Raw genomic sequence first — 26,715 nt, 5'->3', positions numbered from 1 at the left:
AATTACATGAAATAAACTAGACAAAACCCAGAGATGAGGTTCTCAATATATTTATTATAGAGTGTGCAACTACAAATTCAGGGGTCAATTTTCAGTAGGCACAAATGGAAATTAGACCCCTAAATACTATTTAAAGTAAGGCATCTGACATTTGTGCCTTTGAATATCTTTCCCTTACAGCTCATTTGTACATATACAACATTTAAGTTATCAGTGAACACTATAGTTATTACACAAGAAGCTCCAATGCCTTCACCTTTTAGAAGTCAGGTAGCGTCTTGAAGAGCTTTCATCTTCTCTATCCCTCAACAATCACCTCAGGTTTTCCAAAGTAAGCCTTTGCAAGCACAATCACATACCCCTGCACTGCAAAACAAATATTTAACCTTGCAAGATATTATCTCCTTTGTAAAATATGATCCTGAGGACAAGAGACTAGGATTCTAAACCTGCCTTGGACATTACTAATTTGTAACTTAGATATACCATTCAGTCTGACCTCAATTTCCTCAAATGTAAAAGAATGGATACTGCTATTTATAACCCAGGAGAGAACCATAGTGTTGTAAAGCTTAACATTTGTGAAATGCTTTGAATTCTAACAGCAGCTATTGAAAAACAGCTAATTATTTTCAAAGCATAATATGAATGTATAGAGCCTAGCAAACCCAGGGAGTTCCACTTTAGAGCCACATCCAGGGGCAATGTTTGCAGATATAAATTTTGTATCCACCGCAGGGTTCTACAGATTTAACTTATGATATGCCTTGTCCAATTGATACAATTTTGTCCCTCCTTCCTTGTCTTCTGTCTGAGCAGCTTTTGCACTCTAGATGAAGCAGATGGCTTCTGGAGAGATCTTGTTATCCCATACTGTCAATGTTAAAAAAAAAGACCACTCTATTAACATGTAATCTCTTGATAATTTTATCTTCAATACCAAAAACTCTTACATTTCAAATCCTCTGTAAACTCTCTATACCTTCTGCAGCTGGTGTTTGAATCCTTTGAGACCAAAATATAAATAGAGATCTTAAAAGGTTTTCAATAGCTAATTCCGACATGGTCACCAGCATTTACTAACTTTTCAATGATTTTAGTCCATGCTTTGGAGATTACCAAGATTTTTTTGCATGTATATTTATTCTCAAGTAGAATTTTACTGATTTTTTTTTTTACTACTGCATTAATTTAATCAGTATATATAAATTACACAAGGAAATTAGAAGGGAATGTTTTAAAGTACCTGAAATGTCAACACAGATTGAGCACCTGTGTAATTACAAGGGGACTGCTGTTTTAATCACAAAATACAAAAAGGAAAAGCTTGATGACATTTATCAAGACAGGACTAGAGAGTTACAGGCACCAACAGAAAACAACAGGATATTTTCACAGCTCTTAATTAAATTCTCTATTTTTTTGGTTTGGTGCAATCTCACTAACAAGGAGCTGTGGAATCTCTTTCATGCGAGTCAAATATTTAGCTGTTCTGCAAGTATTTTAAGCCACCATTGTGCTTCCAATCCTATGGCTTCTCTATGTCACACTAGACCTGCAGCACAAGCTATATTAGCCCCAGCACAGCCCAACCACATTAAGAGCTCAAGGATTCATAACAGAAGTTTGGAATAGTGAGTATGTCCTGGATATAATGCTTAATGTCAGCCACAGCACCAAGAATTGCTCACCACAGATGAACACAACATTGAAAGTCTGACAAATCATTAAGTAATTCAAATTGTCACCACCAGTCATGGCACTGATATCAATATGGTGTTCTGGAAAGCTTTATAAATTTATGAAATTAATCATATGCCCTCAATACCCAGAGCAACATAACACAACTGTTCCTTGGTGCGCTCTGATATACAAAAATGGCACATCCCTGGAGTGAGCAAACACTTAAGCATATGCTTGACTTCAATGGGAATACTCATGAGTCTACTGAGTACAGTACATGGACAAGTGTTTGCAAGATCAAGACCTACTTTTTTATTAACTTTAAATTAAACATCTATAATGTAAACATCTACAATACCTTCTGAGGAAAGCCATCTAGACGTCAAGATTTTTATATCTTTATCTAGGTTCTTACTACAAAGGCCACATAATATGAAAGCCAGGTGGACTTCAACTAATTTGACTGTTTAAAAATGGAAAACTAATTTAATAAGAAGCAGCATTACCACCTCAGCTGAATACTCTGAGAAAGGACACTCATTTTCCAAGGCTATAAAAATAATTTGCCCTAATTTCAAAGTGGAAGAAGTCTCTGATTCCTTGGTGAGATGTGATTAATGTGGCACTGCAATCTCCTGCCATGTGAATACTATTTGCCTATCAATATAAAATATGGAAAATACAGCAATACAGTAGAAATGATCCCTCTTTCCTCTTACATTCTCATATTTTGTATTCCTTCACATAAACTGGGATTTTCAACAGGACCTAAGGGTTTGTTGGGTCCATCAGGGTTCTCAATATATTTATTATAGAGTGTGCAACTACAAATTCAGGGGTCAATTTTCAGTATTTCTTCCTTTGCCACATACAATCTGAAAAAGTCCATCTAGATAAGAAACTACACTAGAGAATGTTGTTTATACTTAGAAAAATAGTCCGCTTGTAGTCTCATTACAAAAGTCAGAAGGCAAATATTTAAATATGTATCTTTGAAAAAGTATACAAAAACACTTATTTTTCATTAAATAAAATCTCTAGCCAACAGAAAGAGTGTGATGGTATTCATATCTTATAATCAATCTCTTTCCAAAAGGTAAAGGCAACCAAAACTAAAAGCATACAAGTCAGTTTGAAAATTTAAGCATATGACTTGGCAGGAAGTTAGGCTTTATTTAATTATATATAGCAGCTGGGAAAGCATTTTATCTTAGAGTCAATAAAATGTAGTGGTCTCTCTCTAACTGAGGCGATAGAGGGCCCTTCCATATTAGCATTATAGCGTCGCTTCATCTACTTCCAAAATTGAAGCATTACCATGAAGTCACTTTCTTATATTCTGAGATGATATTCAGAAATAAATACAGCTGAAGACCTAAATTTCTATCTGCAGAGAACGGATACAAAAAAATAGTCTGAGTTTTGTAGAATTTATACAGAGTGCAGGTATAGAGTGAATGTACGTTCTAATCCATGATATTTATAGTAATAACAGCAGATCCTGAACTTACTGGGGGGGGGGGGCGGGGGGGGAGGAGGAGGAGAAAAGAACGTAGCTGCTAATGATTGTTTGACATTGAAAATACTGGAGAAATGTTGACAGCCTTTTAAACCGAACACTAGTTTGTGTAAATAATAACAGGTTTTACATCACTAATGTCACACCAAACAATAGTACAGAATACGAGACTTCTTAGAAGCTTGTAATGAAGGCAACATTTTTAATTTTATTAAAAACAATAATCAGTTTCCATGGAACATATTGAATAAAAGATTAAATACCAACCAGAGCATCTCAGTTGTGTTTATTGAATTCTGCTCAGTTACGTTTCAGGAATATATTTTCAGAACTGGGAGCACAAAATTTTGAACACATGCATGCGCATGCACCTACACATTGAAGCGCCCTATTACATATACAGGCAGTCCCCAACTTACGTGGATCCGACTTACGTCAGATCCGCACTTACGAACGGGGCTCTCTCGCCCCGGAGCACGCAGGCAGCGGGACCGCCCAGAGCGCAGCGGTCCCGCCACCTCGACCTCCGGGGCGAAAAAAGCTGCTCCGGGTGCCCCTGGTCTGCTGGGGACCGTCTCCAGCAGACCAGGGACACCTGGAGCAAAGCCGGGGAGGCGGAGGGGTCCCGCGCCTCTGAGGCTTTGCTCTGGAAAAGCCTCAGAGGCACGGGACCCCGCTGCGGCTTTGCTCCCGGTGTCCCTGGTCTGCTGGAGACGGTCCCCAGCAGACCAGAGGCACCGGGAGCAAAGCCGCAGCGGCGGCGGGGTCCCGCGCCTCTGAGGCTTTGCCAGAGCAAAGCCTCAGAGGCGCGGGACTCCGCCGCCGCTGCGGCTTTGCTCCCCGTGTCCCTGGTCTGCTAAGGGGGGGGGCACAGCTAGTGCGCCCCCCCCCTCCAGCAGACCAGGCTTTTGTTGCGGGACGCCTGGGGTAGAGCAGCTGGGGTGCTGCCGGGTTGGTCTTGCAGGGACCTACCTGGCAGCCCAGCTGTTCTGTCCCAGGCTCGAGATTCAGCCACTGTTGAAACTGATCAGTGGCTGATTCCAGGAAGCTGGGGGCAGAGCAATTCTGCCTCCAGCTTCCTGTAGTCAGCCCCTGGTCAGTTTCAGCAGCAGCGGCTGAATCTGGAGCCAGTTCCGACTTACATACAAATTCAACTTAAGAACAAACCTATAGCCCCTATCTTGTACGTAACCCGGGGACTGCCTGTATGCACATTAGGGTATTAATGTCTAAGGTGCATGAACACACTGCTGAAATGAAAAATATCTTACATCCTTCTACACTGGTTGAGGTAACAGTGTAACAAATAAAATGATGCTAAGGAAAGGATTAAAAACCCAACCTAATGCTATTCTTAAACTATACTAGTCATTCAGAACAATGGCAAGAGAAATAATGTTGGCAAAGCAGCATTAAAAGCAATTCTAAATAGTCACTTGAACAGCAATGAACACTAATTGTAAAAGCTAGACATTAACAACTGCATGTATTTTGTTAATTTAGAACTTGTAGGCACATGCACTTCATGCAATTGTGTGGTCCCATTAACATTACTGGGAGTATTTACCTGTATTAAGTTAAGCATCTGCATACAGTTTGAGGGACTGCTTACTTATGACCTTCCAAGGTTGTCATTTTATTTATGTGAATTGAGAGACAGAGATGCTAAGTAAAAGCTGGGTTTTTCACTGCTCTTCTCCACTCAGTATATGTAGACTCTATTAAACACACTGGTGTAAATATGAAATAAAAATTACCATGCATTTAGTATTTTGATGACTGGCATCAAAACCTTACACAGAAATATGCACATGTATTTTTAAACGAATTCCACAATATTTATTTCAGCCGTAAGTGTTTGCACATCAGTAAGCTTACTTAATGTCATTTAAAAAGTGCTGCTTTTACCTTTCACATGTAAATAATACCCATTTTCTAACAAAAATATGTCCTTATCTTTTACTGTGTTATTAGTGTTCACTGCGGTTTATTTTGTTCAAGTCCAGGATGCCATCTGCAATGGTTTTCAGACAACATTTAATTATTTCATCTCAAGAACAGTTAACACTCCTCTCCTAACATTTACTTAAAAAAAATCTTTATTAAGATGCCAATTGCCAACATACATGCATAAAAAATAAATAACTTATTAAAACCAATCCCTGTTAAAAAGAGTGGCCACTGAATTGCCATCACCAACCCTGACCAAAAATTTAAAAAAAGCCTCCCTCTAAACTACTATTACTGTCAGGAAATTCTGTATTATATTTAGACTGAATTGCTCAGTACAAAAAGCAGATTTTAGAAGTCTGGTACAGATCTGACCATACTATCAGAACTTATAACTCGTTACACTAACTGAACTAAAGTATGTCAATTTGATGCAATCCCCACCTTGAGTTATTTCAGTACCAATTTGAGTAGGCTTTTTTTTAAATGTATTCTATTTTAAACTTTTTTTTAACCCATTTAACCTAAATTAAAAAAAAGATGTTGAATCCAAAAGACGACTGCCCATTCAAACTAGCCCAAAATACTTAAAGGTAGAAGTTATAATTAATTCCAAGTTATTTCAGTTCAGCTTGTATTTAAATAAGCCCCTATTAATATTTTTCAATCAAAAATTGAAGTATATATTTGTGATAGTAAAATTAGAACTCTTGCAATATAATGTGCTTTCAGTAATAAACAGACGATACTTTACTAAGGATCTAATGTTGTTGCCATGACACATTCACAATTCCTGTTACAGTATTAACATGTGGAAAATAGGGATGTAAGCAAATGCTTATCGGGTAGTTGAGTAGGAACACAACTAGTCGCTTCCTCTGCAAGCAGGGAGCCAGCATAAAAGTTGGTTCCCCCTAGCACCATCTCTTTGGGGGGCAGAAGAGGCAGAGAACAGTGGGGAAACGGCACAAGCAGGGATTGAAACAGTCCTGTTCACCCCGGTTCGAACTGCTGCTCCTCTCCCTTTGAAATGTACAAGGGTCACCTGCCCATATTGACTACTCGATTAGGTGATTAATCGAAATTAAACATCTCTAGTGGAAAACTCATTTAAGATATCATCAGGCCGTTGATACCACACAAAGTAAACAGTTGGCAATAAGAAAAAAACTGTGATGTTTCAAAAGGACATGTAAGAGGAGCAGCAGAATCAGATAAACTCTTGGAGAGAGATTCACATTTTGCTCCTTTTATTATCAGAAACTTCAGTATGAAGAAGTATGAACTTGAGAAGCTGATGGTCACAGGTCAGGAATGCTATCTTTATGAGAAAAAGAAGTTACTCACCCCATGCAGCAAAAACTGTTCTTCGAGATGTGTGTCCTCATGGGTGCTCCACTGTTGTTGGTGATGGGTCATCCTGGAGCCACAGACCAGAGCTTTTCATAGTAGCTGTCAGTTGGGCTGCACATGCATGATAGGTGCCTCATGGCGTTCTCCCCTTAGTACCTCATGTGCATGCACGGCCTGACCTTCTCTCAGTTTCTCATCTACACCTGAGTAACTATATACTCGGACTGGAGGTGAGGAAGATGGGTCATGGAGCACCCATGGGGGGACACATCTCAAAGAACAGTCGTTACTCATCCTGTGCAGTAACTTCATTTTCTTCTTCAAATGATATCCCTGTGGGTGCTCCACTGTTGGTGACTACAAAGCAGTGACCAATCTGGACAGTGGGCTTTGGAGTCACTTCTTGGCAGCCAACAATAGGACTTCTGTGGCCAATGCTGTAATAGACAGTGACTGAGGTAGAGTGACAGTGTTTAGTAAAAGTATGATTGGATGACTAAGTGTCTGCCTGGTAAATGTCCTTGAGGGCAACATTATGAAGAAATGCCATGTATCCTGCAGTGGCACGAGTGGAATGTGCTCTTTGGGGGACTGGCAGAGTTTTATTCTGTAAAGCACAGCATCTCATTATACCTGATGATATCCAGTCGGAGAAGCGTTGTACAGATATAGGCATACCTTTTGAGCATTCTGCAACAGAAACAAAAAGATGTGGAGACTTACGAAAATCTCATGTTCTACCAATGGAGAAAGCAAGAGCTTGCTGAATGTTCAATGTATGTAGAATGGCATCCTGATGAAAAATTGCCGCTGAGGATATCTGCCATAATATTGTTCATCACAGGTAGGTAGGATGCTATGAGTGTGACTGGTGTTGAATGCACCAGTTCCACAGGCGAAAGCAGGAAGGTGCACCCCCTGTCTGTTTATACAAATCATTGTGGTCATGTCATCTGCAAGAATGCATACTGTTCAATGGCTGTTGTGGGGGGTGAAATGGATACAGGAATTCCTTATAGCTCTAAGCTAGAAAAGGCTGATGTGCAATCTGACCTCTTATGGTGACCAGCTGCTTTGAGCCACGTGATGTTGTAGATGAGCACCCCATCCCAATAGGAAAGCATCGGTTGTGATCTGCACTGAAGGCTGGAATTGTTGAAAAGGGATCTCAGCAAGGAGGTTGTCTAGGGATCTCCACCACTGAAGGGAGGTGAGAACATCCGTGGGACAACTGACTTGTGCAAAGGGTGGTGGCATGGGATATAAACTGAAGTGAGCCAATACTGGAGAGAATGGAGGTGCAGATGAACGTGTTGAACTATATAGTTGCAGCCATATAACCCTAATTTGGAGACCAGTACAGTCTGTAGTGGAGGGGCTTGTGGACAATATACCAATCAAGTCCTGTAGAGTCATGAAATGATGGTGAGGTAAGTATGCTCGAGCTGATATTGAATTCAGGTGAGCCAACTGACAACTGCTATGAAAACCTCTGATCTGCAGCTCCAGGATGACCTGTCCCCAACAACTCTGGAGTACCCATAGGGACCTCACTTGAACTCGTGCTTGAAGCACATCAAGGGTTTGGGTTTGGTAAGGTGGGAAGGCAAATCCTTCAGAAGTTCCGAAGTGTTTCACAAGTAACAGTTGACTTAAAAAAAGCAGCAGGAAGTTTCTCTGCACAGTACCTTCTAGGGTTCACCAGGCATACTACATGGACTGTACATTTGTGTCTGGAGAAAAGGGTTTGCAAGTGCTTTGGAGGATAGGGTCAAAATTCAAAAAAGATCTGGACAAACTAGAGAAATGGGCTGAGATAAATAGGATGAAATTTAATAAGGACAAATGCAAAGTATTCCACTTAGGAAGGATCAATCAATCAGTTTCACAAAGAATGGGAAGTGATTGTCTAGGAAGCAGTACTGCTGAAAGGGATTTAGGGGCCATAGTGGACCACAAGTTAAACATGAGTCAACAGTGTGACACTGCTACAAAAAAAGCGAACACAATTCTGGGATGCACTAACAGGAGAGTTGTGAGCAAGACACGAGAAGTCATTCTTCAGCTCTACTCTTTGCTGATTAGGCCTCAATTGGAGTATTATGTCCAGTTCTGGGTACCACATTTCATGTGGAGAAATTGGAGAAGGTCCAGAGAAGAGCAAGAAGAATGATTAAAGATCTAGAAAACATAACCTATGAGGGAAAGACCGAAAGAATTGGGCTTGTTTAATTTAGAAAAGAGAAGACTGAGAGGACATGATAGCAGTTTTCAAATATCTAAAAGGGTCTTACAAGGAGGAGGGAGAAAAATTGTTCTCCTTGGACCCTGAGAATAGGACAAGAAGCAATGGACTTAAATTGCAGCAAGGAAGGTTTAGGTAGGACATTATGAAATACTTCCTAACAGTCAGGGTGGTTAAACAGTGGAATAAATTGCCTAGGGAGGTTGTGGAATCTCCATCATTGGAGATATTTAAGAGCAGGTTAGACAGACAGTTGTTAGGGATGATCTAGAGCAGGGGTCTCCAAACTAGGGCCCGCGGGCCGGATGCGGCCCGCGAGGCCCTCTCATCCGGCCCGTGGAGACATTTTCAAGAATGAAATACGTGAAGAACAATTTGAGAACAAACTTGTCCGATGATAATCTCAGGTCACTGTTGATGTTAGGGACAACAAATCTAAAGCCAGAAATGTCTGCTATTTTGGCATCCAGGAAACAATTTCACCATTCATACTAATACAGGTGTTCATGTGTAGTGTATCAATGTGTTATTAAATAATAACTGAATAAAATAATATTAAATAAATAATTAAAAACAACATCCATGTTTTGATTGTTTTTTATTTGGACCTCAAGTGTGTAGTCGGCCCCCGAACTGCTGTTTGATAGTTAATGCGGCCCTTGGGCTGAAAAGTTTGGAGACCCCTGATCTAGAGCATACTTGGTCCTGCCAAGAGAGCAGGAGACTAGACTTGATGATCTCTCGAGGTCCCTTCCAGTTCTAGTGTTCTATGATTCTATGCACTATGAATAAAGCAGCTTTAGGGTGAACATCCCATTGAGATAACCTAATATTATTCACTGATCAGTGGCTTGCAAGATTGATGAGTACACTGCAACCAGTTACTTTCCGAGTGTCTAAAAGATTAGTTATCTCAAATGAAAACTATAAGGCTATGTCTACACTGGTGGGTTCTTGCGCAAGAACGGCCATTCTTCCGCAGAGCATCCACACTGCCTGCCCGCTCTTGTGCAAGAAGATTTACAGTAAAGCGTGGTAAGAGAGGCCTTCTTGTGCAGGAGCTGTGCTCTTTTTTAAAAAAAGTGTAAGCTCTCTTGTGCAAGAGGGCAGTGTGGATGCACGGCAGGGGTTTCTTGTGCAAGAAAGCCCTATGGTTAAAAAGGCCATCAGAGCTTTCTTGTGCAAGAGAGCATCCACTCTGCCACGGATGTTCTTACACAAAAGCACATGGCAGTGTGGACGTGTTCTTGCGCAAGAACCCGCCAGTGTAGACATAGCTTAAGTGTTTGTTAAAGAAAAGTCTTTTTAAGCCTCTTAAAGCCACTCAAAGTGAATCACAACTTCCATATTGATGTCTTTACAAATTTGTGTTTGGAATAAGCAGAGATGCTTACAGGTATTTTTTCCCTAGGGATTGTGCTTCATAACACCAACCCACATAGGGACTCCTGGGACATTAGATAGTGGCTATATTGTACTCAGATTTCCAGAAAGCTTTTTACAAGGTCCCTCACCAAAGTGCTTTTGGAATCTGTTGGGCACGCGCAGCGTGGCTCCTCTTTTCCTTCTCTACCTGCTAGAGTATTAGGCTCCAAGCAGGGGAAGGAGGAAGGGTAGTGGAGCACCCACATGGACACATCTTGAAGAACCACAGTTATTGCACAAGGTGAGTAACTCATTATTCTTCTTCGGGTGGTCCGCGTGGGTGCTCTACTCTGGGTGACTACAGAGCGGTTGTCAGCTCACAGAGGTGGGTTTGGAGCCATGTGGTAGTCACTGTGGATAGTACTGCGTGTCCCACCGCCATAGAAGTTGCAATTGAAGAGGAAAGCACGTAGTGTTGTGCAAATGGTGTGGCCGGATGACCAAGTGGCGGTGTTGCAGATGTCCTGCAGATGTCTTGCAGAGGAACGTTGTTAAGGAAGGCAGTTGTAGAGGACATTGCTCTCGTGGAATGAGCCGTTATGGATTCAGGTAAGTGTTTATAGTGCAGCTCATAACAAGTTCAAATACAGGAGGTGATCCACTTTGAAATTCTCTGAGATGAGACTGCCTGTCCCTTGGACCGTTTGGCGTAGGAAAGGAACAGTCTAGGTGAGGTGCGCCGAGGCTTGGTATGGTCCACATAAAACGCCAGTGCCCTGTGGACATCGAGCGTGTGCCATGCAGCATGAACTGGATCAGCATACAGTTTTGGAAAGAAGGCAGGTAAGTGTATAGGTTCATTAACATGGAAAGGGGAAGGCACTTTGGGGAGGAACTTCGGGTGGGGTCCGAGTATCACTCTGTCTTTAGCGAATACAGTGTAAGGGAGATCGGCCATCAGGGCTGCAAGTTCACTCACCCTCCTGCTGGAGGTTATAGTGACCAGAAAGGACACTTTCATTGACAAATGGGGCCATACACAAGTGACTAATGGCTCAAACGGTGGTTTTGTCAAGCTTTTGAGAACATGGTTTAGATCCCAGATGGGGACTGGCGGGCGGATGGGTGGAAGTGTTCTGTAAGCTTTAAGGAAGCATTTAGTTAAAGGATTAGCGAGGAAGGAAGCACCATCAATAGGGTTATGAAAGGCTGCTATGGCTGCCACATATACTCTGATTGTACTAAGAGTGAGTCCCAATTGCTTGAGGGATAATAAGTAATCCAACAAAGTAGGGAGAGGGGCAGAAGCCAGCCGTGTTGTGTGCAAATCGTTACACCACTGAACAAATCTGTTCCACTTATATAGGTAAGTTTTTCTAGTGGAGAATCTTCTACTATTAATTAGCATCTTGGAGCCATGGAGGAGCCAGGCGTAGAGATGAAGCTTGCGAAGGTTCAGATGGAAAGTCGTGCCGTGGTTCTGTGACAGGAGGTAGTGATGGAGTTGGAATGGAAACGGACTCACTGTCACCATCCTGTGAAGGTATGGGTACCACATTTGTCTGGGCCATGCCGGTGCCACCAGAATAACTCAGGCCTGATCTGTCCTGATTTTGTTGTGCAATAGAGGGAAGGTGGGGAAAGCATAAAGGAGATGAGAGTCCCAAGAGATGGAAAAGGTGTCTCCGAGGGAGTGTTTCCCCAAGGCTCCTCTAGAACAATAGAGGTGGCACTTTCTGTTGTTCCTTGTGGTAAAGAGATCTATGTCTGGATGTCCCCACTGAAGAAAGAGTGGGATTGTAGCCAGACAGGAATCCCCTTGTAACATCCATTTTTGCTTGCCTGGAGCATACAGGGCACACAGAGCAGAAGGCCCAGGCTGTGTGACCGTGAATGGCTATAAACAGAGATATGCCAATTGCTGACCAAGAGGCTGCCAAGGAGTGCCCTTGACTTAACCCATATTGATACGAACACACATCCATCCGTGGGGGGAGGAATCTCTCGCCCAGTAAAAAAATGTCTAGTGCTCACAATTTAGTTCTCTCTCTTGCAAGTGTAAATTAACTTGAAACTTGCTTGTAAGAACTGGCGCCACAAAACGGACCAGTAGAATTCGGCATCTTAGATAAGAAAGAGAATACGGGCCCCCAGGGGTATAAAGATAGGTCCAGCAGCGCATTCTCTTTGAGTGTCAATCTACCATCTTATCTGCTGGTCGGGTTAGGTGTTTGATCTCCCGAGGTTCCAAGGGGACGCCCACCTCGTATTCGTCTTTCCTAGGAATTGAGAGACCGGCCCTGGCCTGACACGCTGGAGTCGAGAGGCACAGAAAGGGGTAAAAATTGTACCTGGATGTGGTCCTTTGTTTAAGTATATATATACATAGACTTAGAGCTCTTTAAAGATTAAGCTGTCACTTGGTACCATTATTTCTATTTTCTATCTTTATTTTCTTTGTAACCATTTTTAAAATCTGTATTTGTTAGCATTTAAGAAATAGAGCAATAGCCATTGTAACCATATGCTTTTATAAGTCTTTTAATAAACCTCTAACTGTTTAAGCTTTAACCTGACTCCTTCAGTTGCTGTAACAGAACCAAGCACAATTTAAAAGAACTTCAGCCGGTCATAAAAGGGACAGACATAAGGAGAGCTTGGGCGTTTGGATCTGTGTCACTCCCAGGTGACAAGATCCGTTGGGGCACCTTTCCAGCCTTTCCCAGGCTGCCCGCTGCGAAGGAACCCCTGTGTTCTAGCAGTTAAAATCTAAGGTGTAATAAGCTCTTTCTATATAACGGGGCGTCTGTTGGCCTGCTGGCCACCCTCTGCGACGGGACCCCGGTCCTAGCAGTAAAGACACGGACGTTAAACCTTTTCTCGGAAGCATACACACACACACACTGCCCTGACCGTCGGCTGACAGGGATGAGGGCATACTTGTCTATCTCCCATTCATGTCGATTGTGGAATGTGCGGCTGAGGGTGTCCGCTGTGACGCTGAGTATCCCTGGGAGAGAGGGGGCCACTGGGGTGACCTGATGAGCTAGACACCAATTCCAGAACCTGATGGCTTCTGTGCACAGGGATGGTGAGCGAGCACCGCCTTGGCGATTGATATAGTACATGCAAGTGGTGTTGTCTGTCATGATTTGTGTCCTATGAGCTGGGTGAAATGTTGACACATATCTGACTGCTTGTAGTTCGAGGAAGTTGATATGGAAAGTTTGTTCCATGAGCGACCATTTGCCCTGTGCTGTAACATTCCCTAAATGGGCCCCCCCAGCCCATAAAGGAAGCATCCGTTGTCAGAGCGAGTACAGGCGGAGGACTCTGGAAGGGAATGCCTTCTAACATGTTTTGTGGGACCATCCACCATTGGAGGGAATTGAGGATGCGAGGTGGAATAGATACCATTTTCGAGAGTTGATCTCTGGAAGGCTTGTAGCCTGTTGCTAACCATGATCATGGACCCCTCATGTGTAGTCTGGCTAGTTTGGCTACATATGTCGTAGATGCCATATGGCCTAGAATTTTGAGGCACTGGCAGACCATCATGGTAGGAGCTGTGCATGCGGTAGTGATCAGGTCGCGAATGGTGGCGAACCAGTGTTTGGGTAAGGTGGCTTTTGCTGTTACTGTGTTTGGGTAAGGTGGCCTTTGCTGTTACTGAGTTACCTATAAATTCCAGTTTCTGTGTAGGGATTAGAGAGGACTTTGCATGATTTATATGAAAGCCCTGAGGTTGGTCAGAAGGCGTATCGTGATATCCTTCATGGTCTTGGCTTCTTTGAAGGAAGAGCTTTTTATGAGGCAATCGTCCAAATATGGATATATCACGAACCTTTGGTGCCGGAGCGCAGTTATTACAACTGCCAGGGTTTTGGAAAATACTCTTGGAGCAGTCGAGAAACCAAATGGGAGCACTCGGTATTGGTAATGCCAGGTCCCCACCATGAAACAAAGGAAACGCCTGTGTGCTAGATGTATCATGATGTGGAAGTAGGCATCCTGAAGGTCAAGAGCCAAAAGCCAGTCCCCTTGGTCGTGTGCCAGGATAATCATTGCTAAAGTTACCATCTTGAAGTGGTGGTAGGCAATATATTTGTTTAGTCGCCTCAAATCTAGTATGAGACACCAACTTCCACTCTTCGTCTGGGTTAGGAAGTAGGTTGAGTAGAATCCCCGACCCTGACATGGTGATGGAACTGGTTCTATGGAACCCAGTTGTAGGAGATGGGAAACCTCTTGATCGAGAAGGGTTTCGTGAGATGGGTCCCTGAAGAGGGATGGGGTAGGAGGGTGGGTGGGAGGATGGGAAGTAAATGGGATAGCGTAACTGTATTGGATCAATTCCAGAACCCATTTGTCTGACATAATGAGGGCCAATTGATGGTAGAAGGTCCGAAGAGGGTGGTGGAATTGAAACGTATCGGTCCTTGGTGACAGAAGAATGGCTTTCTGGCTCTTGACCAGTCTTTCAAACCTGCTGCTTGTTTGCAGGTGGGTGGGTAGAGGAGTGCTGTTGCTGTTGCAGCCTACGGCGTTCCAGCTTTGGTCTCTGACAAAAGTCATATCTTGATTACTGTCTGAAGGGCTCCCTGGGACGTTGGTAGGGCTGGTATCTAGTCCTCTTGAAGAGAGGAGTGTACATACCCAGAGTTCTGAGAGTAGTTTGGGGGTCCTTCATAGAGTGCAATACTTCATCTGTTTTGGCAGAGAATAGGCTGGCCTTATCAAAGGGTAAATCCTCTACTTTTTGTTGCAAATCTCTCAGAACTCCCGATGATTGGAGCCATGACAACTGACGGAGGACGATGGCAGATGCTGTGGTGTCAGCCACATCCATAGCAGACCGTAAAGCTGTACGGGAGACATTAAGGCCCTCTTAGCCGAAGTGTAAACTTTACGACCCATGGTATCTACCTTCTTATGGTCTCTGTCCTGTGGGGTATTTCTGAAATTAGGTTGTTTACTTTTATGACGAACAGAGTCTACTACTACTGAGTTCAGAGGGGGATGGTTAAACAGAAAGTCCATGTCCCTGGGAGTGATAAAATATTTGCAGTCGGCTCTTTTGTTTGTCGGGGCAATGGAGGTCAGAGTCTGCCAGATGATATCAGCTGGGTCCATGATAGCTTCATCCATGGGGATGGCTATTCTGGAGGCAACTGGGGGTTGTAAAGTACAGAGAAGATGATATTGTTTGACTTGGACCTCCTGGAGACCCTGTTCCTATGCCAAGGCCACTCTTTTAAACAGCTCTTGGAATTTTCTAGCATCATCACCGGGAGGCAGGGCTTCAGCCATGACTGCCTCACCTGGGGACGATGATGAGTTGTGCAAGGGGGATCTGTCCTCCCCTTCGGAGAGGGAGTCCTATATGTCCAAATGAGTCCGGGAAGGCAGCTCAGTGACTGGAACGGTAGTGGTTGATGAGGCTGGAGATGGCCTCGAAATTGTAGAAGGCACATGGTGGTGGCTGCTCTTGGGCTGTGGTTCCCAGGGTTGCCAATGGGTGGCGTATGGTGGTGGAGGATGGGCATACTGTTGCGCATACCATGGTGGAGGAGGAGGGTATGCATACTGCACCATGGTAGGTTGCCAGGAGGGTGGTCTGGGTGCCGGGCTGAATGTTGAGATGAGAATCTGCTCCTTGACCCGCATCCCTGGAAGATCGAGAAGAGCATCAGGAGTGCACATACTAGACAGAGGAGCCAGGTGTAGGCGGTACCGAAGGCATGCGGTGCTCTCTCAATGCCAAATGGTGCTGTTTCAGCGGTGCTGAGACCGGTGTAGGTGCCGGGGGCAACATAGGTGCTGGAGACAGTGTCGGTACCGTGGACAACGTGGGTGTCATGGGTGAGAGCAGTACTGCGATCTGCCCTGGTGCAGGATGTTCCATCTGGGAGGCATCGGTGCACAGCTTTTTGGACAATGCCGCTTTATTGTGATGTTTTGGTGCCGAGGGCTTGGAGCCGGGTGCAGTTGGAGCGGACAGAGTTGCAAGTGGCTCTGGTGCTGTAGATCGCAGTGCAGACTACTTCTGTCTTGGCTCCGAGTGGGCTCTTTTGTGCGCCCTCACCGACTTATGTGGTGCCGTGCCGGAAGTCCCAGGTTTATCCCCAGTGCTGCTGTCAGTGCTGAGGGTAGCGAGGGAGTTGGGGAAAGGCCCGTTTTTGAGGCCATACAGCCGGAGTGAGTAGAGGGATGATCTTTTTCCATAACCTTACTCTGCGAAGTCGTTTTTGAAGTCGCTGGAGAGTCCTCAGGAGATGGCCAAAGAGGCCTCTTGTATAGGAGCATTTTAAGTCTGTTAGCCCAGTCATGGTGCGCTCTCGCGGTGAGTTTGGAGCAGTGCCGGCATTTGAATTTGATGTGACTCACCCAGGCACTTAATGCACTTGGTGTGCCCGTCAGACATGGGCATCGTGTCACGGCATGATTTGCACCTCTTAAAACCGGGAATGAGGCTCTTGGAAAAAAAGCGGCGAACCGCAACGAGAGAATTTTTTTTTTTTTTAAACTAACTGGGTTAGGAGAAGAGGGCAAAAAAAGAACTTGGATCGTGAGGAAAACTGGGGAATCAACTAGGAAATTGTCTATTTTTTTACAGAAAATGAGGAGAACTGAAGGCTTTGTCTGCTGCCGAGGATGGTAGAGAAGGAACTGAGGAGCCGCGCCGCGCGTGCCCAGCAGATTGCAACAGCACTAGAGAGCACTATGGCGCATGCACGGCGCAGCAGAAACTGCTAGAAAAAGTCTCTGGTCGCTGGCGTGAGGACGCACCAGGACCCAGAGTGGAGTACCCACGGGGACCACTCGAAGAAGAAATGACTATACCCTACGTAGCATTAATTCTTTGTACAATTCTACATAATTGGCTAATCTGAAAACAGAGAGTCATCTGAGGATTTTGCATAATCCACGAAAAATACATCATGTTTGTATGCAGAGTCACTTTCCCCTTGGATTTTTGCCCAATATACAACAAGCTGTTCCTGGTTCTCAAGTTAGGAACAAAATTACACCTACAACCAGGAAATGTATAATCTTGAAAGCCACGACCTTCACATTATTTTTTATTTTAAAACTCAGAATACTCATTTATTTTAAAATCACAAAACCATCCTAAAGAGTAAAAATTATAATTAAGAAAGGGAAAATTTTCCAAAGGCTTAGCCTGGGACTGGTTTCCCAGCAGCTCCCAGCTAGAGATACAACTTATGTACAGTTTTTGGAAGAGAAAGACAATCAAACGAGTCACTACTTTTGCATTACAATGCAAAATGACAATCGTTGTGAATGTAAATTTTTGGCTTAATAATTTGTAAATTTGGAGAGGAAGAAGGGAAGAATATGAAGATTAAAAGAGTACTCTTTTGACTTTGCTGATACTAGGGCTCTTAAGCAAATAAAAAAATGTAATCTCAATTAATCACGTGCGCCTCCCCTTTGAAAAGCCATGGCAGCATTTCAACAGGGCAGCATTGCATGGAGACCAGGATCAGCTGGAGTCCCCAGCTGATGCCAGGCTCCATGCAGTGCAGTTCCTTGGAAGCGCCATGGCAGTGTTTCCAAGGGGCAGCTGATTAGGAGCGGGGGATCAGGTGGGGATTCCAGCTGATCCCCCCGCTCTGCTGTTGGAAAGCCCCTTCGAAGCACCAGATTAACATGTTGAAAAAATTAATCTTGTCTTGTGTTACTCGCAGGTGTTAACGCAGGTCAATTGACAGTCCTAATTGATATATTAACACATCACAGACCTTTACACCCAAGCATTTTAGGAAAGTCCTACATAAACTCAGTCCCTCGCAAACATTTCCCAGCTTCTTGAAACTTGGAAACAAATTTCTCTGCCCCTTTGTCAAATAATGACCAACAAAACCTTTCCAGTTATTCTTTCAGAATACTTGCTGTCTTGACTGTTTCTTTCTTGCCTGTTCATTTAAGAGTATTAAAGCAAAATGCAAGCTAAAAAGTGGTGATTTGGGGGAAAAAAGCAGAAAAGAAAATTGCCTTTTCAAATAGCCAAAGGAACTGGATATATTCATGCCAAGAAAGGCTAAGGAAAGTGTAATGAAGGAGACAAAATGAAAGAAAAACCATGAAAATGGGAAGGGAGAAGTAAAAAGTATGTAAAGGATTCTGAAAAAGAAGAGATAGCAAGAGATTTTTGTAACAAAGAATATAAAGGGTAGAGATAGTGAAAAGGAGAACATGGAAAAGAATTCACCTTGCATCACGGCATTTATTATAATGCTTTAAACTTTTCTATCATTTCTGAGGATCTCACATGTTTTCAGAGATAATTAAGTTAGTCCCAATACTCTACCATGTTTTATGGATGGAGAAATTTAGATACCAAGAAGATGCCTAATCAATTAAGTCAACACGAATTGCTGCGTGCTTAGCACTTCTGAAAATTAGGTCAGTTATTTAAGAACCTAAATCCATACTCTGGAGCCTAAGACTCCTACTTTTAAAAATCATGGTTTAAATGAGCTGACCAAGATCACAGTGTCCATGACAAGTCCCCTAGGTGTCTCAGCTAGAAATTCAAGGCCTTAAAAATCACAAAACCAGCCTTCATCCCCTTTTATTTTCGAATAATGTTTTTAAGTGCAGACTGACTCATAGAAAAAAAAATCACAGTAACATGCACTAGGTAATCCTCTAAAAACAAAAGTAACCTCAAAGTAAAATCCCAGAATAATCTCCTATTTGAAAGTATGTGTATGAGATAAGTAAAGAGGAAAAGTTTTCAAGCAAAACTGATACTGCAGTCAGCTGTATTTGATAGCCAAACAAATCCAAAGTAATGAATAAAACTTATTTAGAACTGAAATTCACATACAAAAACACACTGTTTTGTGATATAAGTTATCCTAATAAATTCTACAGTATATAAAATACAAAAGTTGTATATTCTCTTTGGGGTTTCTACAAATACAGAAAAGGAAGGCCTATACGGAATTAAACACATTCATATCACCACAGCTGTTTGCCTAGTTCTAATCATTTCCTTTAGTAAGATATTGCAAGAGTTAAAACCATTTTAACTTTTCAAAGAGGTAAGCTAACTAAGCCAATTGAATGAAATGCTATCAGGTAACACAAAAAAGTGAGATCCTAGAAAAATGAAGTTTGAAAATAAGCTTAAGTGATTCTTAGCTACACTTTCATGTACCTGAAGGATGAGTGCTCCCCGTGGACCGGTAAAGTGAGGGGAGGAGCTGGAGACTGGATATACAGAGGCTGGCCAGAAGACTGAGAGCCCTTCCTGATTAGCTTTCCGGTGTTGGGATCATAAAGCCGAACTTCAGGACCTGGCTGAAACTTTGGATGGATGGGTGTCGGGTGAAACAGAGCAGTCTGGAATGCGCTGTGTGTATCAGGAAATGTGGCAGGACTGTTCTCTCTGTTGAATGTAATTTTTAAAAAGTTACATTAGAAATTTATATTACAGTAATTATTTGTAACCGGAAGGGGAAGTAATAGGATTTCCCTTTCAGAGAAAGGGCATAGGTTCTGACAAGACAGATTTCAGGGCAAAATGGGTCTGCCTTTTTTCAAAAACAGAAAATAAATGTATTTTCTTAGCATATATATGAAAATCCCACATAACTTAATGGTAATAATGCATGTATATGAAGAGAACAGATTTAATGTCATACTTATTCACTAAAATGAGATTATAATAAAATATCTATCTTAACTATTTCTCAAAATTTATAAACAACTGAAAACTCAAATTTCCTCTATAGAATTAAAACTAACACATAAAATTTGTTTATCACTATAATTTGGAGATACTAATACACATCAGACTAAATGCACGTGCACAAACGTTCTTTGATACCTATAATTTGTATATGATAAGATAAATATTTGCTATTCAATACTGCTCTTAAAGCAAACTGAAACAAATTAGCATAGCAACTTCTGCAACATCAACAAATATTTACAAAAACCACCAAAATAATTTACTGTTGCACTAAGCCACATATGTGGCTACTTTAGAAAAAAAGCCATTAACACCATCAAATGTGTCAGATCTGGTAATATTACCAGATTAGTATCACAAGGAAATATATACAGATACAAAAGGATGTATAGAAGAATTTGCTATGCATCATATAGTGGTGTAAGAAGGCTGCTCACCAAAAGTCCGTTTCATCTCATACATTTATACATAACCATTTTAAATTGCTGCCACAACTCTGATTTAACAGTGACAGGCACCTCATGAAATAAATTGATAGTTATAACTATGAAGTGCCCTCAATGTTCTTAATAAACTCATTTTATTTTCAAATAGGGTATTTTTTCAGTTTTATCTGGTTTTGTATCTTATTCACCACCTGAAATTGTAAGACCTCTAGGATAGCAATCATTGCCACAAATAACTCCGATAGCAAAGGATCTAGCACATTAGTATCTCAAGTTTTAGTTTATAATTACAATCTGATTATTTACTTAGGCAAAAATATTCTAGACTCCTTTATTCCTTTTTAGGCTTCCAAAAAAGAACTGCCTCATTTTTAGACATGTTCGACACCCACAAACCCTATTTATGGTACAAATATTAATCCATTCACATGTCTTAAGTCTTCTCCCTCAAGAGGGCTCATCTATAATAGTCTCTGTCCCCTTTCACATTTTTCTTCTGCTTCCTTTCTCCTATCCAAGATTTATATTTTCGATTTGCTGTTCACCTAACACTCCACTGTTTTTGTTTTCTTGCTTTTTTACCAACCCTTCTCCCATTGGTGTTTTCCCTTCTGCTCTCATATTGATCTTCCCCTTTTCTCTTCCAACCTCTCCCTCCCTTTTTTTATTCATACATTCTGTTTTTGTCCTGAGTTCTTCTCCCTTTCTTTCTCGTTACCAAGTGTAAAATGGCTAGCTGCTCAGGCTTCTCGTAATCCATGAATTTGTGTGCTTGCAGGATTGGAGACTGCATGATTATATCATGCTGCACCTACATTCCTGGTCCCTACTGGCCCTCCCTAGCACAAGTACAGAGAACCACTGGTCAGACCTGCTGCTGCTTACTGGAAATCCCCACCTGTGATACTACTAGTCCTAGGGACTTCTAGGAACTCCAAAGCTTGGATCAACTGCCTCCCAGTGGTAGGCAGTCCTGCCTGCAAACACTACAAGAAGTTGGCTGAAATGAGATATGGAATTTTCATATAAACACTACATTTCACATACAATTCTGGGTTTATTATAGCTATGAATCAACTCTCTATTAAAATAAGAATAAATTCAGTTTAATACCATGATCAAATTATCTTTGGTCCATTTTTTTCCTATATAAATTTTACCTTTGTGTTTTGATATAGACATCCTTTAAGGGAAAGAGCTGCTCCTCTACCTTGTCCCAACGCTCCAAGCAGCTCCACAGCCAGTCAGGGTTTACAACATGGAGATGTTTACAGTCCAGAGCTTGCCGTACTTTTTCTGTGCCTATTAAGTCAAACACAACATTACAGTGTTCTGAAAAGAAAAGAAAAAAGGCTTACATTTTTAAATAGGATATTCTGTGACCAATTTTGAAAGTTATCAGCTGGCTCAAAGATATTAAAATTCGCGTTAAAGCCATACAAGGTGAAGTCTTAAGCCTTGGCTGCACTGAAGTCTTTCACAAAAAGCTACTTAGCAATAAAATGTGTATAACTCCTTAGTGCAGACATAGCTAGCGTTCTGCTAAAACTCATTCAAACGGAAAGTAGAACCAATCAATTTAACACTTGAGCATTCCTACTTTGAGTAAAAGTAAAAATAACAAAGGTTACACATTTCTAAAAATATACCCTTGTATCAAAAGGTATCAGTGTCTAAAGCTGGAGTGGCCAAGGAGTGGCTCATTCAACCTCCCTAAAAATCTAAGCATGTCGCATAACATTCATGAGTGCAGTCTGCTGTTATATCACAGCACGTATACCATTCTAAGACTTTGTCCACACTTGAAAGTAGAAAGTGCAGTCGCAGCAGCACTTCAGCATGGCAGAGTGGCCACATCAGAAGTGCTAGGAGAGTAAACTCTAGGTAAACCACCTGGAGGAGTAGCTAGCTGTGCTGGGAATATGGCTCCTAACACTATAGCCCCCTTTACTCTGGTGCTTTACAGTGCTTGTAACTTGCTGCGCCCTGAATCAGAAAGTTGCAGTGCAGTAAATTGGCAGTGTAGACTTAAGCTTACTTGAAAGCACATGGTCACCTACTTTGATTTGCCATGAGTTTGGCAGGAGCTAATGCCTCTACACTAATGCAGAAATCATGGACTGTTTAGTATCAAACAGCAATATGCAAGATGTCAACATGCACCTGGGGATAGAGAAACACATCAGCAAAAGAAAGAATCCTAGAACCACTGTGGCCAAAAGCCTTGATTTATACTTCTAGTAAGTAGCGTAGTTTAAAACCAGTAAGAGAGTCAATGGACAGAACAAAAAGCAAGCAAGGTGCTACAAATCTCAAGAGAACTATCACAATCAGCAAGCCCAATTAGTAAAACAGTGAGAGAAATTCTTCAGGAAAAAATAAAAGGAATAGTATATTTTAAAGGGAGCTGGAATTAAATGGACAAACAGGAAAAGATGAGTTTAAAGAGAGAAAGGAGTAAGTTCTCAAGGAAGAACAGGAAGCAGTTCTTTAGCCTGACTGAAAACAGGTTAGCAAAAAAATTGAGACTTGATAGGATTCACTCTCTTGTATAAGATATAAGCAAGGAGAATAGTTGTACTACTTGGACATATTAAATTTGGGTTCAAGCAGACTAGTTACACAGGAAAAAAAGGATTTAATGAATAAAAGTTTCCCAGAGGAACTCAAGATTTGTGGGATGAATTAAGTCCAGAGATGCCTGGACATATAATACCCATTATCGCTTATGTGGGACTGGGTATGTGCAACATCATCTCATTTTCATTTGCAGAGATTTAAGAGACAAAATTCTCCCATATACTTTTAGAAGAGATAAGTTTACAGAAAGCACTTGTCAGACTTAACAGAATGGTAAAATAATTGATTGAAGAGACATTTAGTGCTCCACATATTCCAGAATTCTGTAGAATCACATATTCTTGCAAAATTGCACTCCAGAACCTAAGGTTTCAGGGTTTAAAATTTTTTTTTTTTTTTTTTAAAGAGTATTCATTTTTAGTCCTCAGGGCTGTGGAAAAGTAATAAAAACAAACTTATACCATATTGCATTCTTTAATCTGTAGAAATCCTGAAAGAGTACTTCTGAGATGTGAGAAGCTCCCATTCATCTCTATAGATTATTAACTCTAAACACTAAGGCTTGTGTCTACATCGGCATGATTTTGCGCAAAAGCACTTGCTTTCGCACAAAAACATGCTACCTGTCTACACTGGCGGGGAGTTCTTGCGCAAGAAGACTGATGTTCTAATGTGTGAAATCAGTGCTTCTTGCGCAAGAACTATGATGCGCCCGCTCAGGAATAAGCCCTCTTGTGCAACTGTTCTTGCTCAAGAGGCCAGCATAGACAGGTAACACGCATTTCTTGCACAAGAAAGCCCAATGGCTAAAATGGCCAAAAGCACATCTCTTGCGCAAAAGCACATGCCAGTGTAGACGCTCTCTTGTGCAAATACTTTTAACGCAAAAATTCTTGCGTTAAAAGTATTTGCGCAAAATCTTGCCAATGCAGACGTAGCCTAAAAATACCACACCAGGCTCAAAAATCCTACTGTTTCCCAATTGGTCATCAGCACTTCCAGATGCCTCCCTGACAACATCTACTAAGCAATTATGCAAAGTATTTACAATAATCTGCATCATAAGATAACTGAAACCATAGAACAAGGCAAAGAACACTAAATAAACTAAGGATATTTTGTGGACTGCTGTCTCAAGATTTTAGTTAGTGATAGTTAAAATATTTAAATGCATACACAACCCATTACATGACCTTCCTCGAGTGAAACTTAGTGAAAGTCAATTTAATTGGACAGAAACAGTGTAGAACCATAACCACTCTGTACACACTATTTACTTTTAGGTCCACTGTTATGAGACAAAATATTCTACATTTTCCAGCTGATAACAATTGAGAAGTGCTGTGGAACAACTACTTCAGCCAGCTAGGTATTTTAACTCACTCTTTATAGATTTATTTCCTTTGCAGAGTACCTTCTCTCTCCCCCGCTCTCCATCAAGCTACTGTTAGTCATCAAATTGACTTGCATCTAACCCTTTAAGGGTAAAGAAGGAAAAAAAGCAGCTAGCTGGGGACTACAGTTGATATGTTTTGATGAAAAATCCTATAGAAAGGCATATTGGTTTCAGAGGAGTAGAATCGTATTTATATAATATTGGGAAAAGATTGTTTACTTTTAAATCCTATGTTGCAGTAATAAAGGAGAAAGCTTGAAGCAATCTTTAAAAAGTGACCTTTATTATTTTAATACATTCTGTTTCTTAGAAGCATAATAGTTCTGAGCTTATAAACATTTATCTCTGCAGCTAAAGAAACATACTTTTTTCTGTACACTCATGAAAAACCTTTCCATCTCAAAGGTAGCTTTGTGATCATGCCTAGAACTTGCATTCTTCTTTAAAAGAATACCCATCACAAACTGCAAAAGAAATATTTTAGACCAACGATAAAAAACACAGCTAAGATATCAATTTGGGCATAAAAAAAATTAATCCAGGCTTTTCACTACTTATGTAAAGAAAAGCATAAAAACATGAGAGATACTACAAAGTGTTTGACATCTTAGGAACAGAAGCAAGGAACTAGCAGTTGCACACCCATTGGTGGTCACTTTCAGTTTAAAAGGGGCAAAGAGGACTACTGCAGACCTACCCAATTTGTAACCAACAATAAAAGTAACAATGGAATCACTTTTTATTGGTAATTTTTGGATTACATGTTTGTTGTTCTGGTCCTCTGGACAAATATTTTGACAAGAGATTATTTCGGCACTTCTAAACACAAAGTAGTCTAAGTACTGGAACAGACTTACGGAATAATAAGACTAACTTTATTTTTATGGATACATTAACTCAACTTCAATATTTAAAATATTTAGCTGCACTACCAGTTGCCTCATACCCTGTTCCCAAAACTAAGTATTTCCCTTTTTCAGATAGCAAGGGCCAGTAATATATATCAAACATGCCTACATTAAGAGCCAGAACCTGAACCTTTACATAAACAAGTGCGCCTTAAGAAAAGGCTGAATACAATTCATTAAAAACTCCAGAATTTTGCCCTAATGGAATTAAGTGTATATGAAAAGTGATAGATGAACTATTAGAGGATACTTAGCTCAGTTATGATTTGTAAAAACACAGTTTTACAGAACTAGGATAAAAACTAGGGATGTGAGTGGTTAACTAGTAAAGCCTCATCTGTAATGGGTGAGGCTAACCAGTTCTTGTTAACCAGTGGGGAATGGAGGGTTGGAGCAGTGGGTGGAGGGTACTCCAGCTTAGCCAGAGCAGCTCCCATCATACTAATGGAGCCACTTCAGCCCCCGGATGCCCTTCTTTAATCAGCTAACGGATTAAACATTGGCTACATCTACATTGGCATGATCTTGCGCAAATACTCTTTAACGCAAGAGCTCTTGTGTTAAAATATTTGCACAAGAGAGCATCTACACTGGCATGTGCCTTTGCGTAAGAGATGTGCTTTTGCGCAAGAGCATCCGTGCCAGTGTAGATGCTCTTTTGTGCAAGAAAGCTCAAATGGCCATTTTAACCATCGGGCTTTCTTGCGCAAGAAATTCAGTTGCGCAAGAGGGCTTATTTCTGAGCGGGAGCATCATAGTTCTTCCACAAGAAGCACTGATTTCACACATTAGAACGTCAGTGTTCTTGCTCAAGAACTCCCCGCCAGTGTAGACAGGCAGCATGTTTTTGCGCAAAAGCAGCCGCTTTGGCGGAAGATCGCGCCAATGTAAACACAGCCATTATGTTTAACCAATTAAATGGGATTTTACATCCCTAACAGGTTATGATTCTCTCCTTTCAAAATTCTCAGAGTTTGTATGTTATGATCCATCCCCTTGTGTAGGGATAACATATTAATGTATTGAAAATGATTCCTCCAAATGGAAGTGACTCCCCATAATTTGTTCCCCACAACTTAGTGTTTAGATTTATTATTAATTCTTCTTCTTATTATTATTATTATTTGTTAAGATTGTTAAATGTTTAGATTTATTATTATTATTGTCCCTTTAGAATATAATGTATTAGGTAATGTAACTTAGAACTGTTAAAAATATAATCCTATGTAACCAGAAACAGCCCCCCCCCTCTGTGCTCCAGGGCATGCTCAAGCTTGTGCAAGGGGCTGCTTGAAATTGACATTGCAGAGATACATTGTAACAATGCATTGTCAAGCCACTAACTCTGCTATGGGAGCCAAGCCCTGTAATTGACTAAGGCCATTGTTACTTAATTGAGGCCTGTTCTCTTTAAAACATTGTAACTTTATTCAGCACTCAGAGAATGTTTTAAGCAATACCACCCAGAAACTTTCTGTAACTACAACTCTGATATATGTAAAGTTATTATTACCAGAAACTTTTTGTAACTACAACTCTGATA

At 41.4% G+C, this 26,715-nt stretch overlaps 1 protein-coding gene across 2 annotated transcripts in view; it reads right to left on the bottom strand.

Moving 5' to 3' along the window:
• The window catches only part of CTDP1 (CTD phosphatase 1), a 187,060-nt gene that overhangs the window by 91,493 nt on the left and 68,852 nt on the right, over window positions 1-26,715 (bottom strand). Inside the window, exons 9-10 of one of the 2 annotated variants that reach the window (XM_075921112.2) lie at window positions 21,449-21,590; window positions 19,306-19,536 (exon numbers count right to left, since the gene is read on the bottom strand). In XM_075921112.2, coding sequence (XP_075777227.2) covers window positions 19,306-19,536; window positions 21,449-21,590 — 373 coding nt within the window. Of the gene's footprint in view, window positions 1-19,305; window positions 19,537-21,448; window positions 21,621-26,715 lie in introns of both variants that reach the window. The other variant, XM_075921111.2, reaches the window with a different exon arrangement.

The sequence above is a fragment of the Pelodiscus sinensis genome, chromosome 2, assembly GCF_052426305.1.
Source record: "Pelodiscus sinensis isolate ZL-2025 chromosome 2, ASM5242630v1, whole genome shotgun sequence".
Lineage (NCBI taxonomy): Eukaryota > Metazoa > Chordata > Testudines > Trionychidae > Pelodiscus > Pelodiscus sinensis.
This window is presented reverse-complemented; position numbering and strand designations above follow the sequence as displayed.